Here is a 20676-nt window from a genome sequence, read left to right as displayed (position 1 = left end):
CCTGGCACGGCTGTACCGAAGGGCTCCCGGAGGAGGCGGCCTGGCTCGGATGCACGCGGCCACACAGTGGGGTGCAAACACCCAGACACAGCTCAGCGCACACTGGAGGCCACGGTGCAGGCAGGGACTGGTGCACACAGGCCTCTGGACTTCATTTTGAGAGCAGTGAAACAGGGGGCAGGGGGTGCTCACAGAGCTCTGCTTCGGAATGCTCGTACAGCGGGAGAATGGACGGGGTCTACGCAGGAACTGAGGCCTGAGCGGAGAGGTGACAGGGAGAGAAAGGGAGAAAATTTCCCAGCTGCATCCGAGCACGAGGACGGACCACACTTGGGGCTGCTTGTCTCACTCCTGACACCAAATACTGGAGGCGACCACATCCTGCTCAGCTCCCGTGGCAGGTGGGGTGAGCCGAGCAGGGAGTGCCCTGTCTACCGCAGTCGCCCACGTCACCCACTCTTCCAATTTCGGGGTCACTGGCATGGGCTCCGGCCTATCACTGTCTCACTAGGCTGTCTAGGGGGACCGGGAGCTCTCTGCTCTCCCTCCGCCCGTGGGCCCCCTGAGCCCCTCAGGAGCAACTGTCACCCCGGGTCCCCAGAGAATGCGAGCGGCCAGGTGCCTCTGGCTCACAGCAGTACCTTGATGATGTCCAGGCCCGGCTGCGGGTACTCCAAGACCGGGAGCTGCTCATCGATGTTCATCAAGCCGATCTCATCGGGGTCGGCCCCCTGACTCACCAAGTAGACCACCTCCTGCAGCAGGCTCGTGCCTGCACGGAGAGAAGTCCCGGGGGCGGCTCTCACTAGAAGCCCACGCGCCAGCCCCACCCTCCCGGCACCACCTGCTGGAGACCCACAGGCCCATCCCACGCCTGGCCGGCTACCAAGTGCGGAGCCCTGTGGAGCAGGACACCCCAGGGACAGGCAGGCCCCCCAACCAAGAGTGTAAGCCCTGGGGGAAAGGTGGCACCCGGTGCTGCTTCTGGCCCCTGTGTGCAGACCCCACTCTGCTCGGGCTTTCAGCTCCAGGTCACCACCAAGGAGCCCAGGGCTATCTCATCGCCACCCTACGTGACCTCTCGGAAGGAACAGACACCTCAGGCCAGTGCCTCCTCAAGACTCCAGTCCCTTTACTCCGGGGGTGTCAGTCTGCTGCTCGCTCTCATGTCCCCACCCTGACACTGACTGCCCCAAACACTGTCTCAGACCCTGCTCTCCTGGCTGCTTGCACTCCCCAGAGGGCCTCATGCCATCCCCCCACCAAAGCCAGCTCCACACTGCCTCCCCCCCGTCCGTGCACGCAGGAACACACGCTGCCCAACGCCTCACAGGGACAGGCCTGCCCCCACAACGAACGCCAGCCCTCCCGTCCCGCTTGGGCCTACACCTCAGCGACCTCTGGATCTGCCGTCGAGGTGAGTGAAGAGCGGCCCCTTCTATCCCAGGCGGCACTGCGAGAGCCCCCAAAGCTCTCTGCTTCGACCCAGCTCCCCCCACCCATTGGTCTGGTTTCAACAAAGCAGCAGATCGGCATTCCAACACGGACATGAGGGCATCCCTCGTCCTCGAAGACCCTCCGGCGGCCTCATGTCTCCTCAGAGTAAGGTCTTCCCCACAGCCTGTAGGCCTGTCCACGGCCCCCTGTGCCCCCACCTGGCACCTCTGACTGCCTCTCTCTCCGTCCGCTGAGCTCCTACGGGCCTCCCTGCAGTTCGGGGCGTGCCAAGCTCACCCCCACCATCGGCATCTGTTGGCGCCTGCCTGGAGCCCCTTCCTCCCTCCGGAGGCCCTTCAGGTGTGCGGACTCCCGGAGGGGCCGCATCTAACTCCGCACACTCCCCGCTCCCCCAGAACAGCCTGCGCGTTCCTTCAGGGACTCCCCCCCTCCTGTTGTGAAGACATGAGCCTGGTTCTTTGCTGTACTGGGAGAGCCAGCACGTGGCCGTGCGCAATTCCTATTTTCTGAATGGACAAGCAAACCTTGGGTGCTGAATAATCAGAAGAGGATAACTTGATCGAGGAAAACTGCCTGGAGGAGGCAGTTTTGTAGCAAAGGCACTGAAGAAAATAGTGTGAAACAGAAATAACTTTACCTAGTAGCCACAGGATCCTCCCACCAGCCTGAAAGGTGGAGACCATCACCCCCATTTCCAGATGAGGAGCCTGAGGCCAAACTGTGCCCCAGGTCACACGGCCAGCGTGTAGCTTCCACCCTCCTCCTCCTGGTGAGGTCTCCCAGCGGCCCAGGGCACCTGCATGGGGAGCCCAAGCCCTCCGAAATCAGACTGTGGGCAGAGTTCCCAAAACAGGCCTCTCCCAGTGACATCTTCAGGACCTATCTTTAGTGCTCACTGCCCCCAGGCCTGCAGCCCCCACAGGCAATGACCCAGACAGACTCTGCCCATTAACATCATCTCACACCGACATCAACGTACCAATTCCACAAGCCCCATCCTCGCCTCCATTAAGTATCTATGCCGGAAGACCAGCCCCCTTAGAGCCCAAGGAAGCTCTCCACCTGCCTCCCCACTGGCCTGTCCCCAGTGGCCCCCTCCAGCCCCTCCATGTCCACTTCCTGCTCAAGCAACTCGGCTCAGCCTTCCCCGGCCTTCAGCATAAGCTACAGGAGGGCCCTCGGTGCGCCCCATGGCACCCGGGTGGCCAACGGGACACACAGGATGGATAAAGCGAGCAGCCCCTGGCCTCCCCAGGGCGAGAAGCCAGCTGGCAAGACGTGACAGAATGATCACAGGAAAAAACCAGCTAGAGAGGACGATGACAATGACCACTCACTGTCACTGAAGACCAAACTCGGGCTGCGCCGTCCACAAGGGTCTGCACCAGGTGCCGCTGTGCCCCAGCCTCTCCCCACTGGCCTCTCCTCTCCACGTCCACTGCCACCACCCTGGCAGTGCCCCGGATGTCAGCCCAAGCCTAGCTGGCCCCTCCACCCGCTCTCCTGGCCATCACGGCTGTGGTGACCCTCCACCCGCCGTGTCCCGGCGGCTCTTGGCCCCTCTCCTTTCTCCACCGCTCTGGCACTCCGGGCTGTGGCCGGGTCTTCCACCTCCCCCAGAACACAGCACCCCCATGGCCCAAGCCCTCAACAGGCCGCCCTCCTGCCTGACCAACCTGATCCTGGAGCCGCCACTCCCAGAAGCCTTCCCAGACACCCCGTTTCATCTGTAGCCCTCCCCACCCCACAGCACCCCATGCCTCTGGTCCTACTGCGTTTGGTGCACTGGGCACGACTGGGGGGGCTCGTGAGGACAGAGGATGCGTCTTAGTTACGTATTCGTTCTTATGGCTACTGTAGCTTCAAACAGCAGTTACTGCCCCACAGCCTGGAGGTCGGAGGCCCACACCGGCCACGCTGGGCTCAGATCAGAGCATGGGCACCACCGCTCCCCTCTGGAGGCTCCAGGGGAGAACTCCTTCTCCCGCTGTTCGCAGCTACAGCCACGCTGTGTCCTGCTGCCTCCTTCCTCCTTGGTCAGGAACCCCCGTGAGCACACCCAGCCCCCCCGAGTCCAGGATAACCTCAACCCGAGGGGCAGCGCACTGGCAACCTCCATCCTGCTCACCACAGAAGCCGACACACTCACAGGCTCGCGCGTTAGGACGCGGACGTCTTCGGGGGCGCTGCTCTACTGACCGCACTCCCATCACGTTCCTCGCACGGCTCCTGACGCGGAGCAGGCACTCAGGAAGCGCACAGGCCTGGCGACTGAGCGGGGCTCCCCCTCCCCCGCCCACCTGGAACCGGGCCTGATCTCGCAAGCGGCGTCTGTGACCACTGTCCACACAGCCCCCACACCGGGGCAGCTCTCCCCCGTGCGAGACCTTCCCTGCCCGCTGTGGACACCCCCCTCAGTAGCTGTGGGTCTTCTACGTGGGAGTCAGGTCAGGGTCCTCCCTTAGGATCTGGTGAAGGCCATTGCAGGGGTATCCCCCCACCCGCCCCTTTAGTCATCCAACCAGCCTGCGCCGAGAGCCGGCCCTGGGAGCCCTCCTCCCCCCCAAAATGTGGCAATGCTCCCCCTTCTTCACAGGGCTGTGGGGGGCAGGGCCACCAAGTGAGCAGCTCCGAGTCAATACAAATGAGCGTCTCTCCAAGCTCCTAAGGCCACGACAGGGTCCACTCACCAGGACCGCACTCACACAAGGACACAGCACAGCCTCCTGCCAACCCAGGCCACCCTCATCCCAACAAGGGACACAAGCTGTCGGGCCCCTCCATCAGAGGCACATCCTGGGCAACAGGTGACACCGGGGATGGCGGGGGGGGGGGGGGGGTCTCCTGCACAAGTCAGGAGGAGGGTTTAGGAGCACTGCCTGCTCCAATAAGGCCAGAGTCTCAGAGTTTGGGCTATAGCCTGAGGTCAGCGAGCTGGGAAGGGGAGTGCTCCCCCGGAGTGGAGACCCAAGTCTGCAAGTCCCCACCTGCCCTCCCCCCGCCCTGGGGCCTCCGAGCATGCCCAGCAGACATGAGCGCAGAGAAGCCAGCCCCATGTAAGGCCATCACGTAGCCTACAGGGAAGTGGGGGTGGGGAGGTGCTGCAGGAGTGCCTCCAGGCCAGAACCCTTCTACTCCTGTGGCCACCGGGCCAGGATGTACAAGAGCAGGTGGGGGAGAAGTGGGACCTCAGGACCCCCAACCAGCCCACGGCAGTCTGCGGCCAGCGGGCGAGGCGGGCACGGGAGGAAGGCGGCAGCAGGAGCCAGAGATCCCAGGTGAGGCAGAGGAGAGCCAGGCTCTCCAACCAGACACCGGGAGGGCGGGCGGGGCGGCGCCGCCTGCCTGGAGAGAAACACAGTTCACGCGCTCTCCAACAGCTCCATTTGCAAGTCAACTGGATACGCTCCTGTCCGGGAGCGCTTCTGCTGACTCCAGCCAAATCACTGCTCGCACGGGCGGCAGCAGTGCCCTCTGACGCTGGGGCTCCGGGTGCAGACCCTTTGGAAGCCACCGGCATTCTGGGCAGAGCTCCCCAGAAATCAAGGTCCACCTGTCACAACACGGGGGGTGGAGCCCATCAAAATTCCCACCAGAACTCTGGGGACGGAAGGATCCAGCACTCCAGGGTCAGAACCCATCGGAACTGGGCCCAAACCACCAAGATCCTGGGGCTGGAACCCTGCGGCATTCTTCTGTTTATACTACTACCATTTACTGAGGTCACACATGTATGGAAAATCCAGTCCTCCCCACCCACAATCCTGCTCAGAGCAAACCCTCCGTGGGTCTTCTCTTACCCTCACATTTCTAACATGCTTGGTTCCTTCACAATCTCTATGGGTTTTCCACCGTCCCCTGATTCTCAACAGAGGAAGACAAGGATCCGGCCAAGTTCGCTCACATGAGCTTCCCTCCTCCCAGTGTAGCCACAGCCGGAGTTCTGGGCTTACTTGGGAGTTTAACCGAGTGTTTTGCTCAAAGTACTCCATGTAGGGATTATACTTACTTTCTTGTACAAGACTGTCACTTTCCTAGAGTAAATCACTGCCTCCATTTGCCTCGTTTTCCTTGCAGCCATTAGCAATCCTCCCGCCCCCCCGCCCCCGCCCGACTCTGCAGCAAGCCGTTAGGGACACTCAGTCCTGCTGAGTTCCCCTGCCCGCTCTGCTCTCCACGACCGTCCTCCCAGAGCTCCTCGGGCTGGAGGCACCACGTCCACTCTCCCTGTGCCCCTCGTTGGGGTCTTCCCATGCGCTGGCGGAGCCTACCGTCTCGTGGCTTCCTGAGCGTGGGGCTGAGCGGGAAAAGCGTCCGTGTCTACCTTGCTCGTGACCAGCAGTTTGGCTGCGTCCAGAATTCCGGGCTGGAGGGCGTTTACCCCAGAACTGTGCTCGCGCAGTCCCGACTCCCAGGTGCTGATGCTGCGCTGAGAACTCCGAGGGCCCGCTTCCCAGTCCTTGACCGTGGCCCGTCTTGCCTCTGGAGACCCTGAGACTTCAGGGGCGCGTGCTCCGTCATGCCAGACACTCGGGGGCTCCTCTAGCTCACACCCTGGAGTTCCAGACAGTCTAGTTTCCGTCATTTTCTCTCCTCCATACTCTGTTCTCTTCCTGACCTCCGGGATCTTCCCATTTTCTTATCTCTTTTCTCCTATCTGCCATCATTTCATGAAAATTTTTCTTCTACTTCCTGAGATAATTCCTCCGCTTGACCATCCAAGCCTCACAACTGAGTTTTCAAAAATGTCAACGACCATACTGTTAATCCCAAGAGTTCCGTCCTGCTCTGTCCTTGCTCCTTTCTGGCCGGTCATCTCTTCAGGGAGGCACCCGGCTTCACTCACTGAGGTGGCTCTAGAGTCAGCCATGCGGTTGGGGGGGGTGGGGGTCCACTGTTTCAGGTCTGCTTCTGTCCCATACACTGCCCTGGATTTCTCCAAGCTCCTTTTCCTGCCTTTTGTTTCTGTAGGTCCCTGTCCCTAGTTTTAGAGACTTTAAGATCCAGTGACTTTGAGTCCATCCGTGGGTAACAACAAGCCCCTGGACACAGCCACCTGTGGGGAGCAAGGCTCGCTGACCGCAGGCCTCCCTGAGTCTGTGGCAGCAGCCCCGCCCGGGCGCTCTCACGGCAGAGTACATGCAAACACTTATGTTCTCTCTCTGCTCTGGGGGTCCACCAGCATCCCGGGAGCCAAGCAGGGGAGGGGGTTGGGAACCTAGCTTTCAGGTGATCCCAACTTCCTTAGGGTACCGTATCCCAGCCCAGAGCCGGGCTCGACATCCCCGAGTCCACAGCCTCCCCGGATCGAATTCCCCAAAGAAAGGTCTCTGCGTCGGCCTCCCGTTGTCTGTGCCCCATCACGGCTGCTACCCTGGGAGGTGTCAGGGGCCCCCCGCTGCCGGAGCCCCGCAGCTGGAATTGGCTGGTGCGCCTGCGGCCCTCCCGCTGCCAGCATTTCGGCTCTCCGCCTGCTGAGCGGTTAACACTCGGCCACCACATCTGGTCGTGCGCTGCGCGGGCATCGTAATCCCGAGTCACCGCCTCTCCTTCTCGGAGGGTTTCAGACCTTTTTTTTTTTTTTTTAAGATTTTATTTATTTATGTGACAGAGAGACAGCCAGCGAGAGAGGGAACACAAGCAGGGGGAGAGGGAGAGGAAGAAGCAGGCTCCCAGCCGAGGAGCCCGATGTTGGACTCGATCCCAGAACGCCAGGATCACACCCTGAGCCGAAGGCAGACGCTTAACGACTGCGCTACCCAGGCGCCCCAAGGGTTTCAGACCTTTCTGCTCCTTGACCGTCACGCAGCGAGGTCTTAAGAGGAAGCAGAGATGAGCACATGCGTTCAACGTGCGCCCCCTCCATCGAGTGCGCCCACGGGCATTCTGGAGTCACGGGACAGCGATGGGTTACAGCCGGGCCCCGTCTTAGCGACAGCTAAGCGTCTGAGACTGCAGCCACCGGGCCACCCAGGACCGGGGGCTCCTGCAGGCCCAGCCCCCAGCACGGGACCTACCCTCCCTGCACAGGCCTAGACGGCCTCCAGACGCTCCCCCTTGGAAGACAGAGAGCGGGGCCCATCTGCCGCCAGGTGAGCACCTGTCCCCCATCCTGGGAGATGTCACCTGTGCCCTCTCAGCTTCTTGGGGACCCCCGGACATGGGGGACAGCTCAGTCCCTTGGCTGCAGATGGGTGCAGAGGCGAGAAGCCCGCCACGCTCAAACAAGTGCCTGCAGTCACTGCGACGACAGTCAGGCGGTGCTCGGTGTCCCAGGCACGGCCACGGCAACTCAGCCATGTCCTCATTCGATTGTCACGAGCCCCTAGGTGGCTACCACCATGGGACTCACACACAAAGGACCAGCTCAGAGATGAACCGGCCCAGGCCACAGACGCCAGCGACCATGAACCCAGAACCCAGAACCCTCAACTCTGACTCCAGAACCGAGCGCATCCTCACACACACCACACACTCATACACCCACACACACATTCATACACACAATCACACACACACCAAACACTCACACACCCACATACACACATTCATACACACACATACCACACACGCACACCAGATGCTCATACACACCACACCACTCATACACGCACATACTGCACACACCACACTCATACCACACACACCACACACATACACCACACACTCATACACCCACACCACTCTACACACCACATACACATTCATACACACAACCACACACCCACACCACACACTCATACACACCACACACATATTCATACACACACATACTACACACACACCACACACTCATACACCCACACCAGACACTCATACACACCACACATACACATGACATACACACACATTCATACACACCACACTCATACACATGACACACATATACCACACACCACATTCATACACACCACACACAGATATGCAAATGGCACACACACCACACACATTCATACACATCACACATACACATGGCACACACCACACACATTAGTACATACCACACACATACACACAAATGACACACACCACACATTCATAGGTACCACACATATTCATACATGACACACACACCACAAACTATACACATTCGTACACACCACACACATATACACAACATACACACCACAGATTCATACATACCACACACATACACAAATAACACATGCCACACTTATACACACCATACACATGTACACAACACACAGCACACACAGCACATTCATATACACATTTACCTATGACACACACGCGCCACACAAATTCATGCACACCACACATATACACAAATGACACACACACAATTTATACATACAACATATACACACACGACACACACATCACATCATACACACCACACACAACACATTGATACATGACACACACATGCCACGCACACACCACATTCATACATGACACACGACCTCACACACATACACACACACACGATATACACATACACACAAACCACACACGCCACACACACCCCGAAGCTTACAAAGCAAGTGGGCAACAAAACCAAGGCCTCGAGCGACCTGTTCTCATTTGCAGGCTACAGCTCTGACCCTGCCCCCGCCCCCCAGCTGGGGACGAACAAGGGCGAGGCACAGGGAGGAAGTGGCTGGGACTGCCCCCCCCCCCCCCGCCCCGGCTGTGGGAAGTCAGCTTCTGGGCCCACAGAGATGATGTCAAGTGGCTGCTATGCGCCCAGTCCCACCCTCAGACAGCCCTGGCTGGCCACAGTCCCCGCCTGAGGAGGCCCCCCGAATCTGGGGCCCAGATGCCCAGCCTCCCTCTTCCTGCAAGCCTGGGGGGCCAGACGTGGCCGGTGCACCTCTGGCCCTCAGGTTCCAAGCATGAAACTCTCCTGGGCTTTGAGCCAGAGGAGCGTCTGGGCACAGTAATGGGGGACCCCCTCCTCCACCGTGCCCCACCCACGCTCTCCACCAGGGTTTCACGGCTCCTCCTGGAAGAGGGACCACAACCAGGCCACTTGCTGTGGCCGACGCAGGAGGCAAAGCCCAGACTTCTGCATGCTTCTGCCTGCTCTTTTGTGCTTCCACCGGCACCAAGAGGGACATTCCCTGGCTATCCTGCAGGTCCCAGCACAAGGAGAAGCGTCCCCTGGAGCAGGGCTGCCCAGCCCAGCCCAGCCCAGCTCGAAGCCTCCACTTGACCTGCAGACACATGGCGGGGGGGGGGGGGGGGAGATCAGCGACAGCAGACACTAGGCTACAGTAACAGTCTTGTTTTAAGGCATGGAGTCCAGGCGGTCTCTCACACGGCAACAGGCACAGAATGTTCCAGGTGCAGCGGACATGAAAGAGGGAACAAGGAAAACAAGGGCTAACAAAATACAAGGCCCACGCCCGGTGCTGGAGGCACATTACAACGTTCAGTCCTCCCAACCGCCCTGCAAGACAGAGCACGTCACCCCCACTTCAAAGAGTAGGACACAGAACCGGCGAGGGCCTCGCCCCAAACTGAGACTCGAGCCCCTCCTCGAGCAGACCCGCTCAGTGCCCAGCCGCCCACCTCGGCCACCCCCGACGTCACCTGCAGCGCGGGTGGACAGCCCCCACGTGAGGAGCCTCCCACTTCAGGTGCTGTGCCTGCTTCTCACACAGTCCCTGCAGGACAGGCCGCAAAGGGCCAGCAGCTGGCCGGGGAGCACTGGCCTCCTGCCCCTCGAGGGAGCCCCCTGAGCCATTTCCACGCCATCTCTGGAGGCCCCAGCAGGCAGAGCCCCAGTACCCACAGGGGCACCACTCCAGCCACCTTCTCCCCTCACCTCCTGAGACCACCTCCCACCTCACTTCTCCACTGCAGCCCTTGCTTCAGACTCTCCGAGACCCAAGCATGCCCACTCACAGGCGGGCTTCACCCCCGCACACGGGAGACGCAAACCAACCAAAGGCAAGGCCACGCGGGCCCTGGCTCATAGAGGCCGTGTCTGAGACCCTGGCTTGGTCACCTCCTAACACCCAGACGCTGAGCCAGAATGAGCTCCTCTCGATCTGTTTCCTCATCTCTAAGGGGAGGACCACCACGTGGATTAACGCCACGACTCCCGGCTGCCAAAGGCATCACAGTGGTGACCGTGGGGCTGACCGTGGTGGTGGAGGAAGTACCTGCCCGACACAGGCCCCTGGGGGCCGGCACCCCCAGAGCTGGGCCCACTGGGAGGAGGCGGCAGACCTGGGCCCCACTGCCAGCACCTGGGCCAGCTTCTCCTTGGGCACCAGTCCCTTACCTGCAAATGGGCCCCCTTCCAGTGAAGCTACAAAGCAGGCACCCAGCACAGATACGGGAAATGCTCACAGCTCTTGGTCTGCTCTGAGGCTTGAGAAAGACAAACACAGCCATCACCCAGTCCACTGCCCTGCCACCTGCGGGGGGGGGGGGGGTTCCCAGGACGGCCTGGCTCATTCCAGGCTCAGCCAGGCCTCAAGAGAGCTGGCTGTGCACCACAGAACACACACAAAGCCCATGCTGGGGTCTCTGGCTTTCTGGCTCCTCTGGAAATTACTTATTTAACTTCCAGAAAACTCCAGTAACTCTGGAAAGCATGCCTTGGGGAGGTTTCCACATCCCAACCGCCCCTCTGCTTGCCTTAATGTGCTCCAGAAGCCTGTGCTGGGGCCTCACTCCCTACCAACAGCACAGCATCGTGTTATACAGTCACTGTCTGACGTTCCAGAAGCTGCAGGGAAACCCACTGCCTCATCTGACTGTCAAGAAAAAGAGGGAGCAGTGCCGCTTCCCCCAGGGTGCCGGGAGCTGGAAGGAGCGTGGCTCCCACGCTAGCAAGGAAAGAGGTCAACCAGATCGTCACGTGACTCCAAGCCCATCACAGAAGTGAAGCTGCAGGGCGGCCAAGAGGCAGAAATCCCAGAAAGACGGGCCCTCCAGACAGTCAGGAAGAGAAGTAAGGCACCATGCAGGCGGGAAAGAAGAATTCAGGGAACACTTGTATACACTGCAAAGACTAAGTGTGGGCTTGCGGGGCCAGACACAAGGAGAGGCTGGCATCAAACAGACTCATGTCTGCGGACCTGTGCAGGTGCTCCCAAGAGAGACAGGGGCAGCAGGCTGGAGAGAGCGCCTCCATGCTATGGCTGCAGGGAATGGGAAAACCCTGCCAGGGTCCTTCTCCCACTCTGGGAAAAATGCTTCCCGACACTGGAGGAGGAAGAGCAAGCCCTGTTGTCCCAAGAGCCCAGGTGAACAGCTAATATGGCTTTAGAATGGGTGAAAGAAAAAGACTGCCCTCAGCGGGGAGCAAAACCATCCCTGGGCTCTATCAGAGACCCCTACATGCTGGAAGAGACATAAAACTTTCCTGAGCAAGATCCCCCATCAAGGCAGAGCTGGCTGTCACTGGGGTGGTGGGGGATGCAGGACCACGGAGACAGCCCCCCCAAACCCGGGAGCTCAGAGCCTGCCTAAGCCTGAAGGCCTGAGGCTGTGGCTGGACCAGACAACAGAGTACCTCCCCTCAAAACCCTTCCTCTCTAAGCCAGGAAATCAGAGCAACACGTAACGACAGTCTACCCCTGGGGTGGGGACAAGGGTGTGTGGGTCAGGAACAATGAGGAAAGACCCTCTGGAAACTCAGCCCCGTGCTACGCACAGGGTGATGCTATGGGAGTTAAACCGAGTGGTCATTCCAGTGACCAGAGCAACCCCAGAGCCCAGATACAGCCCATCTCACCCCAGACTGACCCCCCTCCAATGCTCACGGCTTGGCAGAAAAAGGCAGGCCCGTTTCCAGGCATAAATATAACTGACCTTCGTCTCCAAAGTCAGGACACTATGTCCAGCATTCAATCGAAAAGTACTACTTGTTAAAAAAAAAAAAAAAAAAAAAAGCCAGAAAAAGGAATTATCTTAGGTCAAGAGACAAATGGATCAATAGAATCAGACTCAAGAAAATTTAAAATAAGTCTGTTTAATATGTTAGAGGACTTCATGGAAAAGGTGGGCAATGTGCTTGAACAGACAGGGTACTTTGGCAGGGAAATGGGAACTGGAGTGGAAATACTAGAAGAAAAATGCAAACACAGAGACCGGAACATAGAATGCTTCTGAACGGCTCGCAGACCTGACTTTGTAGATCTGACACTGTGGAGGAAAAAGTCAGTTGACCTGAAGAATGGTCAACAGAAATATCCCAAGCTGAAAAGAGAAAGAGTGAAAGACCGAACATCCAAGAGCTGTAGGGCAATACTGATCTCACGCGTATGTTAACTAGAATCTCAGAAGGAGACAGAAGGAACAGGACAGAAGAAATATTTGAGAAGTTAGTAACTGAGAATTATTCCAAAATAACGAAAGGCAATTATCCTAGGATCTCACTGATATGTGGCATTCAAGAAATAAAACAGAGGATCCTAGGGGAAGAGAGGAAACAATAAAACAAGATGAAACCAAAAAGGGAAACAAACCATAAGAGAGTCTTCATCAGAGGAAACAAACTGAGGGCTGCTGGAGGGGAGGGGGGTGGAGGGATGGGGTAACTGGGGGATGGACATTAAGGAGGGCACGTGATGTAATGAGCACTGGGTATTATATATAAGACTGAATCACAGGTCTGTACCTCTAAAACCAATAATACATTATATGTTAATTAATTGAATTTAAATTTAAAAATGTTTTAAAAAATAATGAAAGGAAACCACAGATCCAAGAGGCTCAGAGAACCCCAAGCAGGGTAAGTATCAACCCCCCACCCAAAAAAATAGATCCCTGGACACATCATATTCAAAGTGCTGAAAATCAAAGACAAAGAGAAAATTCTGAAGGCACTCGGAAGGAAAAGGACCCACTCCACAAAGGAAAAAGAATTATAGCCAACTTTTCATCAGAAATGATGTGTAAGCCAGAAGACGATGGGGTGACACCTCTAGGGTGCTGAGCGATACCAGGAGGGGCCCCAGGAAGGATGGATGGTTGGTCCCACGCTAACAGATGAGTAGCATCCTGAAGATGAGAAGTCCTCATCAGGTCATCAGAGGGAAGCGGAAGGAGGAGAAGGAAGGCGAGGGGAAGAGTACAGAGAGCAGGAGCAAGGCAAGAAAGAAAGAACTGGGCCTGTTCTGTCACTTCCACGTGGCCGGCAGGTAAGGAGGAAGCACAGGTGAGGTCACAGGTCCCAGGTCCCAGAAGGACAGGCTGTGCAGTTTAATGTTGCCTGAAGGCAAAGAAGAGTCAGTGAAGAGATCCAATGAAGGAGCGACCAAGGTCAGATTTGCTTCTAAGAGGTTCCTTTGGCTGCAGAGGAAGAGGTAAACTAAGAAGGGAGGCCATGCGATGTTCCAGGTGAGAGAGGAAGAATCCCAAGCCTGGAGCAGGGGCAGAGAGGGACAGACACATCTGAGAGCTTAGCAGGTGCAGTCCAATATGACAGCCACAGGCCACGTGTGGCTCCCGAGCACCCGAGCCCTGGCGAGTGCTGCCGAGGAACTGAATTTCTACTTGTGTATCATCTCGACTCATCGAATTTCAAAAGCCGCATGTGGCCAGAGGCTACTGAAGCGGGCAACACGGTCCTAACAAGTCACCCCAGCAAAAATGTCAGAAACACGAAAGTACTCTTAGTAGTGGAGCGTTGAAGGAAAAAAACAGGATCTAATTCCTGCTTTTACCTCCAGAAATCCCCAGGCCCTGTGAGCCCCGGTTCCCCCTCAGTGGGGCAGGGAGGGGACAAATAAGTAGATGTCAATCACAAAGTGTGTGTTAACAGAGGAGAGGCAGGAGAAGCCGCCCCCGTCGAGGAGGAATGGGGAATCAGGACGAGGCCCTGGAGCTCAGGGGGGGGCACTAGGCGTCCCCTCCTATTCCACTCGAGTCAGAAAGACACTCTTCCCAGAGGCCCTTGCTCCTTTCTCTCTCTCTGGAACCCTGGGGGCGGATCTTCAGGCTTTGCTCTTCCAAGCCCACGCGGTGGTAAGGAGAGGTCCCCCCTCACCAACCCAGGAGTCTGGACGTGCCCCTCTCCTCCCTGGTCCCAAGACCCCTTGATTATGTGCAGACAGCGGAATAGGAGCAAAGGGAAGAAGCAGGGGAAGGAGGACAGAAAGGGAAGGGGGAAAAGGCAAGAGGAACAGCACAGCTACTCCGGAACAAGACCTTCCCGTTACACTCTTGGAACCTCTGCCCTCTCTTCCGGGACGCGGGCCACCAACTGCTGCGTGCAAGAGCACCAGTCCCCCTGCGCGGTGGCGCTGAGAAGCAGAGGCGTGCACACTGGTCGCAGAACAAAGGTGAGCTCTTGGTGCGGGGCAGGTCCCTCAACATCTCCCAGCCCGCTTCCTGGTCTACGCACTGAGGCCGTCGACGGCCTCCTAGCCGGGCGGTGGGAAAATGAAATGAGATGCCGTCTGTGAACACCTGGGACACACCTGGCCCGGAGCAGGTGCTGGGCAAATGCGGGTGCCCATCCCCCCATCTGTCCTCCCACTCTTCTGGGGCTTGTTCCTCTTCACCATCTACAAGTGAACACTGCACACTTGGAGGCTGGTGCCACCGCTTCCTCCCCCACCCCTCACGGGACCTGTACCAATCCACAAAAAGGAAACAATCACAAGAACACAGGGTCGTTCTGAGGCTCGGAAGAGGTAGACACTGGGATTGGAGATGAAATCGGTCATGCCACCCTGCCTCACATCAAGGCTCCAGGCCACCTCCTCCACGCAGTCCTCCAGTGATCCTCCTTCCTGGGCTCCTCACCTGACCCTGTCAGTTAGCTTTCAGCATCAGGAGCCTGGCTTCCTAATGTCACCACCAGCTCCTCAAGGAGAATGGCACCACATTCACAACACTCCCCGCCCCACCTCTCCTAGGCACGATGACATGTGCATACAAAGAGGTCATCCGCCTCACCCGGGACCTGAGGGTCTCCCCCCCAGCCTCCCCACCCCAAGCTGTCTTAAAATTTGAGACTCAAATGAATCCATCAGGTCCAATCCCCTTATTTTTCATGGGCAAACCGAGGTCACACAGGGACAGGGCCAGAACCGGGACCCAGGTGCTCTCACCCCTCAGCAGTGATTCACTTCTTCTCTCCTGATCGGTGACAGGAGAATGTGGATGCCCTGAAGGGCAGGTTGGAACCAAAAGGAAATTAAGACCAAGAGGCGGGCGCTCTGGCCCAGACAGGGAACATATCCCAAAACTGATGCTCCATGACTCTGGGGACCAGGAACCTGTTGGCAAAACCAACAGCGGTGCTCACCATCACCTGGCATAGTCGTGAGATGCTTCCACAGACGGGCCGATTTAACACTACAACCACCTTGGGATCAAAGAGGCTGTAAGAATGAATGATGATAAACCAGGATGGAGATAAAGAGAACAGTCCTCCCCAGAAGGCACAGTGGGGAGATCTCAGTATCTGGATCACAGTCTGAACGGGTGCCATCCCACGGAACTTCCGGCCATGATGGAAGTTTCCGACATCCCTGCAGTCCAACATGACAGCCACGAGCTGCATGTGGCTCCTGAGCACTCGAGCCCTGGCGAGTGCTGCCGAGGAACTGAATTTCTACTTGTATTTCATCTCGACTCACCGAATTTAAAAAGCCACGTGTGGCCAGAGGCTACTGGAGTGGGCAGTGCAGTCCTCACCTGTCACCTGAGCTGAGATGTCAGAAACACAGAAACGCTTCTAGAGCACAGGGGAACGTTGAGGGAAAAAACAGGATCTAATCACCACCAGAAATGCCCCGGCCCTGTGAACCCCTGCTCCCCATCAGTGGGGTGGGGGGAGAGGACATGGGGCTCTGTAAGCCCTTCCAGCTCTGCCACTTGCAAGGGCATTCTGATCGCCCGGACTTGGGCACCAGAAACCAGAGGGGCCCTGCGGCTTCCCTCTGGGGCCTCTGCTAGTCCTGCCTACTTGTCCCGATCCCGGCCCCAACCCCCCAGCAGACGGTGAGCTCACTGAGGGCAGGCAGCAGACGGGACTCCCCTCGGCAGCCCCAGCACCTAGAAAAGCATCTGGGCACAACAGGCGCCGGGGAGTGAGGGCCAGCGCGAACAGCAGGACCGTTCTTGTGCTTACCGTGCATGTGGCACGGGCAGGGGCGCTCATGCATCATGCCGCTCTCCTCACAGCTGCCCAGCGAGGAGGTAAGGTGGTCTCCCCTGCCCCCGAGGAAACCACAGCTCCAAGGGGTGGCAGGGTACTTGGCCTATGGGACTCCATAAGCGGCTGCTCACCTATCCCTAAAGCATTCCGGGTCCATCCCAAGCCACAACTGGCCTGTGCTCAAGAAAACAGCGCCCACAATCCAAGGGCTCGGGCCACCTCAGCAACTGCACAATTTAAGCTGCAAATTCCGTGGCAGAGGAAACCAAGGCTCAGCCTCGCCCAAGGGCAACGGCTTGCTGGAACAAGCTCTTCCTGCTGCCAGAGGCCACTGGCAATGACTTCCAGGGCCCTTTTCTCTGGTTGAGGGAAAAATCTTTATGGCAGACTTTGGGGACCACGTTTCTACCCCCTTGATCATTTCATGTAACAAACTTCACGAACAGTGGGGTGGGGAGAACGAAAGCCTTCCAAGGCACTGGTCAGAGCCTGGAAAAGCCATAAGCGCTGCTGGAAATTTTTTTTAAGTTTTAAAAATGTGGCTCTCTAGGGCTCTGTGTGTAGGGATCTCATGCAAGGCACAAGGGTCTCAAGGCCACCACTGGGCTTTCTGTCACCGAGGGAAAGAGCCCTGTTTATTCTTCTCATTAAAAGTTTAGGGTGTGCTTTCATCTGTCTCTGAAAGATGCAAATTACAAACAAGATTTGAGTTTGGGTCATCTAGAAAACTTCCTTAAGCTAACACTTCATTCCCCACCAAGGTGCCCAGTAAGGTCCCTACAGAACCCCACCAGGCCCCCAGTGCAGGGTCCCTCTAAAGCATCCCCACAAGCCCAAGGGCACAGCTTTCCAAGTGAGCCTCCTGGCTGGCGCCTCCTCCCCCAACAGCTTCTGAACTTCATAAAATGGAGGAAGGTACACAAACCACCATCCCTCATCTGCAATTCAAAAATCCTAAAGCTCTCCCCAAACCAAGTTTTTCACAATTCATTTGGAGGCAAACCCCGTCCTAAACTGACATGAGATGATTTTTAGTCTTAATTGCTCTCACTCTTAATGTGGGCGTCCAAAGTACAGCCCCACACCCGGGGTGGGGGGGGATGTCTTTCAGCTGTATGAGCTCCACGGCCCTGAAGTCTGAAAAATGCTGAGTCCCCCATACCCATGGGGCTGTGGGGCTGCTGCAGAAGGAAAGCCCCTGGCCATGGCAAGCGCTGTGTATGCATCTCCTCCCTTTCCCCCTTCCCAAGGACAGCCTGGAAGCACCTCCAGACTTCTTCAAGCTCACTCCCCCCCCCCACGAACACACGATTCCCCACCCCATCACTGAGGCCCCATTCCCAACCTTCCTCAGAGGATCGGGCCTACCCCTCAGGCGTCTGTGACCCTGCAACAGCTATGAGCACCTGGCATACAGCTCTTCCAGCAAGCTGCACCGCTGCTGATCCAACATGACCTCCAGGCTGGCCATCTTCTAGACCAGCTACAGACACTGCCCAGTCTGGATTCAGGTGTCTCCCTCCTTCTCTAACACAGTGGCAACAAGGGAAACCCTCGGTGTGTTCCAAGAACAGGAAAGCGGCCTCTTTTCCCCACAAATCTCAGAAGAGACACCAGATGATCTCGTACATCAAGTCCTGGGCAAACCAGCCCGGCTTTAAGTCCCAGCTCTGCCAGTTTTCAGCTGTGTGACCTTGGACAAGCCACTGCCCCTCTCTGAGCCTCACTGTCTGGACTGTAAAGTGAAAACGGCCATCTCTACCTTACAGGATTATCATGAATATGAGGTCAGTTAATCCTGGGGAATATGAATGCCCTGGGTCTTGCCTGACGATACCTGAGTGATGGAGAGGGCCCTGAAACAAGGGAACACCGGGCATGCACTCCGAGCATGGCTGGTCCCATCCCCCACCCGGTGCCCACGCAGAAAATGAGGGACGCCCTGACGCCCGTTTTAACCCCCTTCCCAAATGATCACCAGGACTTTGCACTCATCAAAAGCTGAACCGGGCCCAGGAACAGAGAGGTTAAGTGACTGTCCAAGGTCACACAGCCAGCTGGGTAACGGGAGGGGATGCAGGGACGGGTGGCGGCCCTGGGCCTGTCCTCCTGACAGCTCGGGCCAAACAGGCTCCATCCCCAGGGGACGCCGTCCAGCCGTGGACAGCCGGGCCCACCTCGGAAGGTCTCCGGCCTTGGTTTCCCCAAATGCTGGCCGACCCCCACCCCGCCCGGTGGGGTTCCAGCCCCCCGCCCTCCCCGCCCCCGCGGGAAGACCCTGGCGCGGGCGCGCCGCAGAGCCGGGCGGGCGGGGTCTGCGCGGGGCTCACCGGACTTGGGATAGGTGACGATCCACACGTCGCTGGGCCGCACCGGGAAGTTGGCGATCTCCTCCATCTTCCCGCGACAGAAGGGCGGCAGCCGCACGCCGTGGAACTCGAAGTACTTGCTCTCGAACTCGCCCGGGGTGCTGGGGGTCTCGGCCTCGCTCTCCGCCATGCCGCCGCCGCCGCCGCCCGGCCCCGGAGCCGCGCCGCCCGCTCCCGGCCCGCCCCGCGCCCGCGCCCGCACCCCGCACGCGCCCGCGCCCGAGCCCGCCGCCCCAGCCGCCGCGCGGCGCTCCGCAGGCGTGACGTCACGGCGCCGCCCGGCCCGCGCCCCGCCCCGCCCCGACTGCGCTCCGCGGTATGACGTCATGGCCCCGCCCGCCGCGCGCTGGCTGCCCTCCGCAGACGTGACATCGCGGGGCCTCCGGGCGGGGCCTGCGCCGCACGGAGTCGCAGTTACCCACCCTGCGATGGACCAGACCCCTGCCCACCTCCTCCTTCCCGCCCGCAGTCCAGATTCCCCGCCACCGCGCGTTCATTCATCAACCCGCGGATTCCGTCATTCAGCAAGTGCTCAACACAGACTCATAAACGCTTCCGTGAGATGTGACCTTAAAGATTCATTTAACACATATTTAGGGACCATCTGACCCGTACCAGGCACTGGTGCAGGTTCCTGAGATACATCAGGCAAAAGCCCGGCTCTCCTGGAGCTTATATTTGTTAATAACCAAGATCCTCCCAGGTGGTGATGGGCGCTGTGAATAGTACGCTTCTTGAGATCCTGCGGGCCGAAGGGGAGCGTGTTAATTACAGATTCCAGGGCCAACCCCAGACCTCAAGAGACACACTCTCTCGGGATAGAGCCCCCAAATCTGCATTTAATGAAGTACTTCTCCATACTACAATTTAGAACAACCCAATTCTAAAGAGGTTTTAGCATAACCCCTCATCCAGTCATTAGCTCAACAAACGTGTACTAAGCACCTACCACATGCCCGGTACTGGGGGAACACGAAGATGAAAACAGTGGGGTCCCGGTCTAATTCTCTCAGTCTAGATGTCCTTGACCGTGGAAAGGGAATGATAATGTCTACACCTAGGTTCTATAGCTGGGAGGATGGACAGAGATTACTACACCAGCAAGAATCCTGAGTAAAGCAGGAGGACAGGACCTACTCCCTCTCTCTTTTGCTCTGGAATGGTGCACTTGCATAGAGACACACACACGTGAGCTAGGAGTCATGGGCCATGTGTACCTGGTGGACAGAGGAAGGAAAGAGCAATCAAACTTGGCTCTGGAGGCTTGTGGGTGTCTTTACCAAAATGAAAGAGGACAACCCAAGCACCCCAGACATTAATGATTAGATAATGACATAGACAGCTAGCCAAAGGCTGGAGGAAATGAGCAAATGAAAGAATTAATGTCCTAATGTTTCAGATGAGGGCTCTCGTTATGGGAGAAAGCAAGGGAGATGGTTTTGGATTGGAATCTGAGGTATTGACATGACCTTACTATTTTTAAAAATACTTATTTATCTTTGCTGAAAAGGCCTTTAGGTACTGGTATTCCAGTAATAACTAGGCACACCCACTGGCCAGATCTTGGTTCCTAAATACTTCCTCGCCAAAAGGAACAGACTCTCTTGGGGAGGGGGGAAAAGGACCAATTCCAGGGCTGGGCAAAGAAAAAAAAAGGTACCAAATGAGTCTAAAACATCTTTTTGGGCAAAAAATAAAGTGTTAAAAAATGATGGGATGGGGCGCCTGTGTGGCTCAGTCATTAAGCGTCTGCCTTCA

At 57.5% G+C, this 20676-nt stretch overlaps 1 protein-coding gene across 1 annotated transcript in view; it reads right to left on the bottom strand.

Moving 5' to 3' along the window:
* The window catches only part of SULT4A1 (sulfotransferase family 4A member 1), a 35370-nt gene extending 16299 nt beyond the window's left edge, over nt 1-19071 (bottom strand). The window contains exons 1-2 of the mRNA XM_045779794.2: nt 18880-19071; nt 642-772 (exon numbers count right to left, since the gene is read on the bottom strand). Of these exons, the coding sequence (XP_045635750.1) occupies nt 642-772; nt 18880-19048 (300 nt within the window). The 5' untranslated portion in view covers nt 19049-19071. The remainder of the gene's footprint in view (nt 1-641; nt 773-18879) is intronic.
* Between the last annotated feature and the right edge of the window lie 1605 nt (nt 19072-20676).

Source organism: Ursus americanus, chromosome 17, assembly GCF_024610735.1.
Source record: "Ursus americanus isolate L20-20 chromosome 17, mUrsAme1.1.p, whole genome shotgun sequence".
Lineage (NCBI taxonomy): Eukaryota > Metazoa > Chordata > Mammalia > Carnivora > Ursidae > Ursus > Ursus americanus.
The sequence above is the reverse complement of the archived record's forward strand: the minus strand, read 5'-3'. Positions and strand labels throughout refer to the sequence as shown.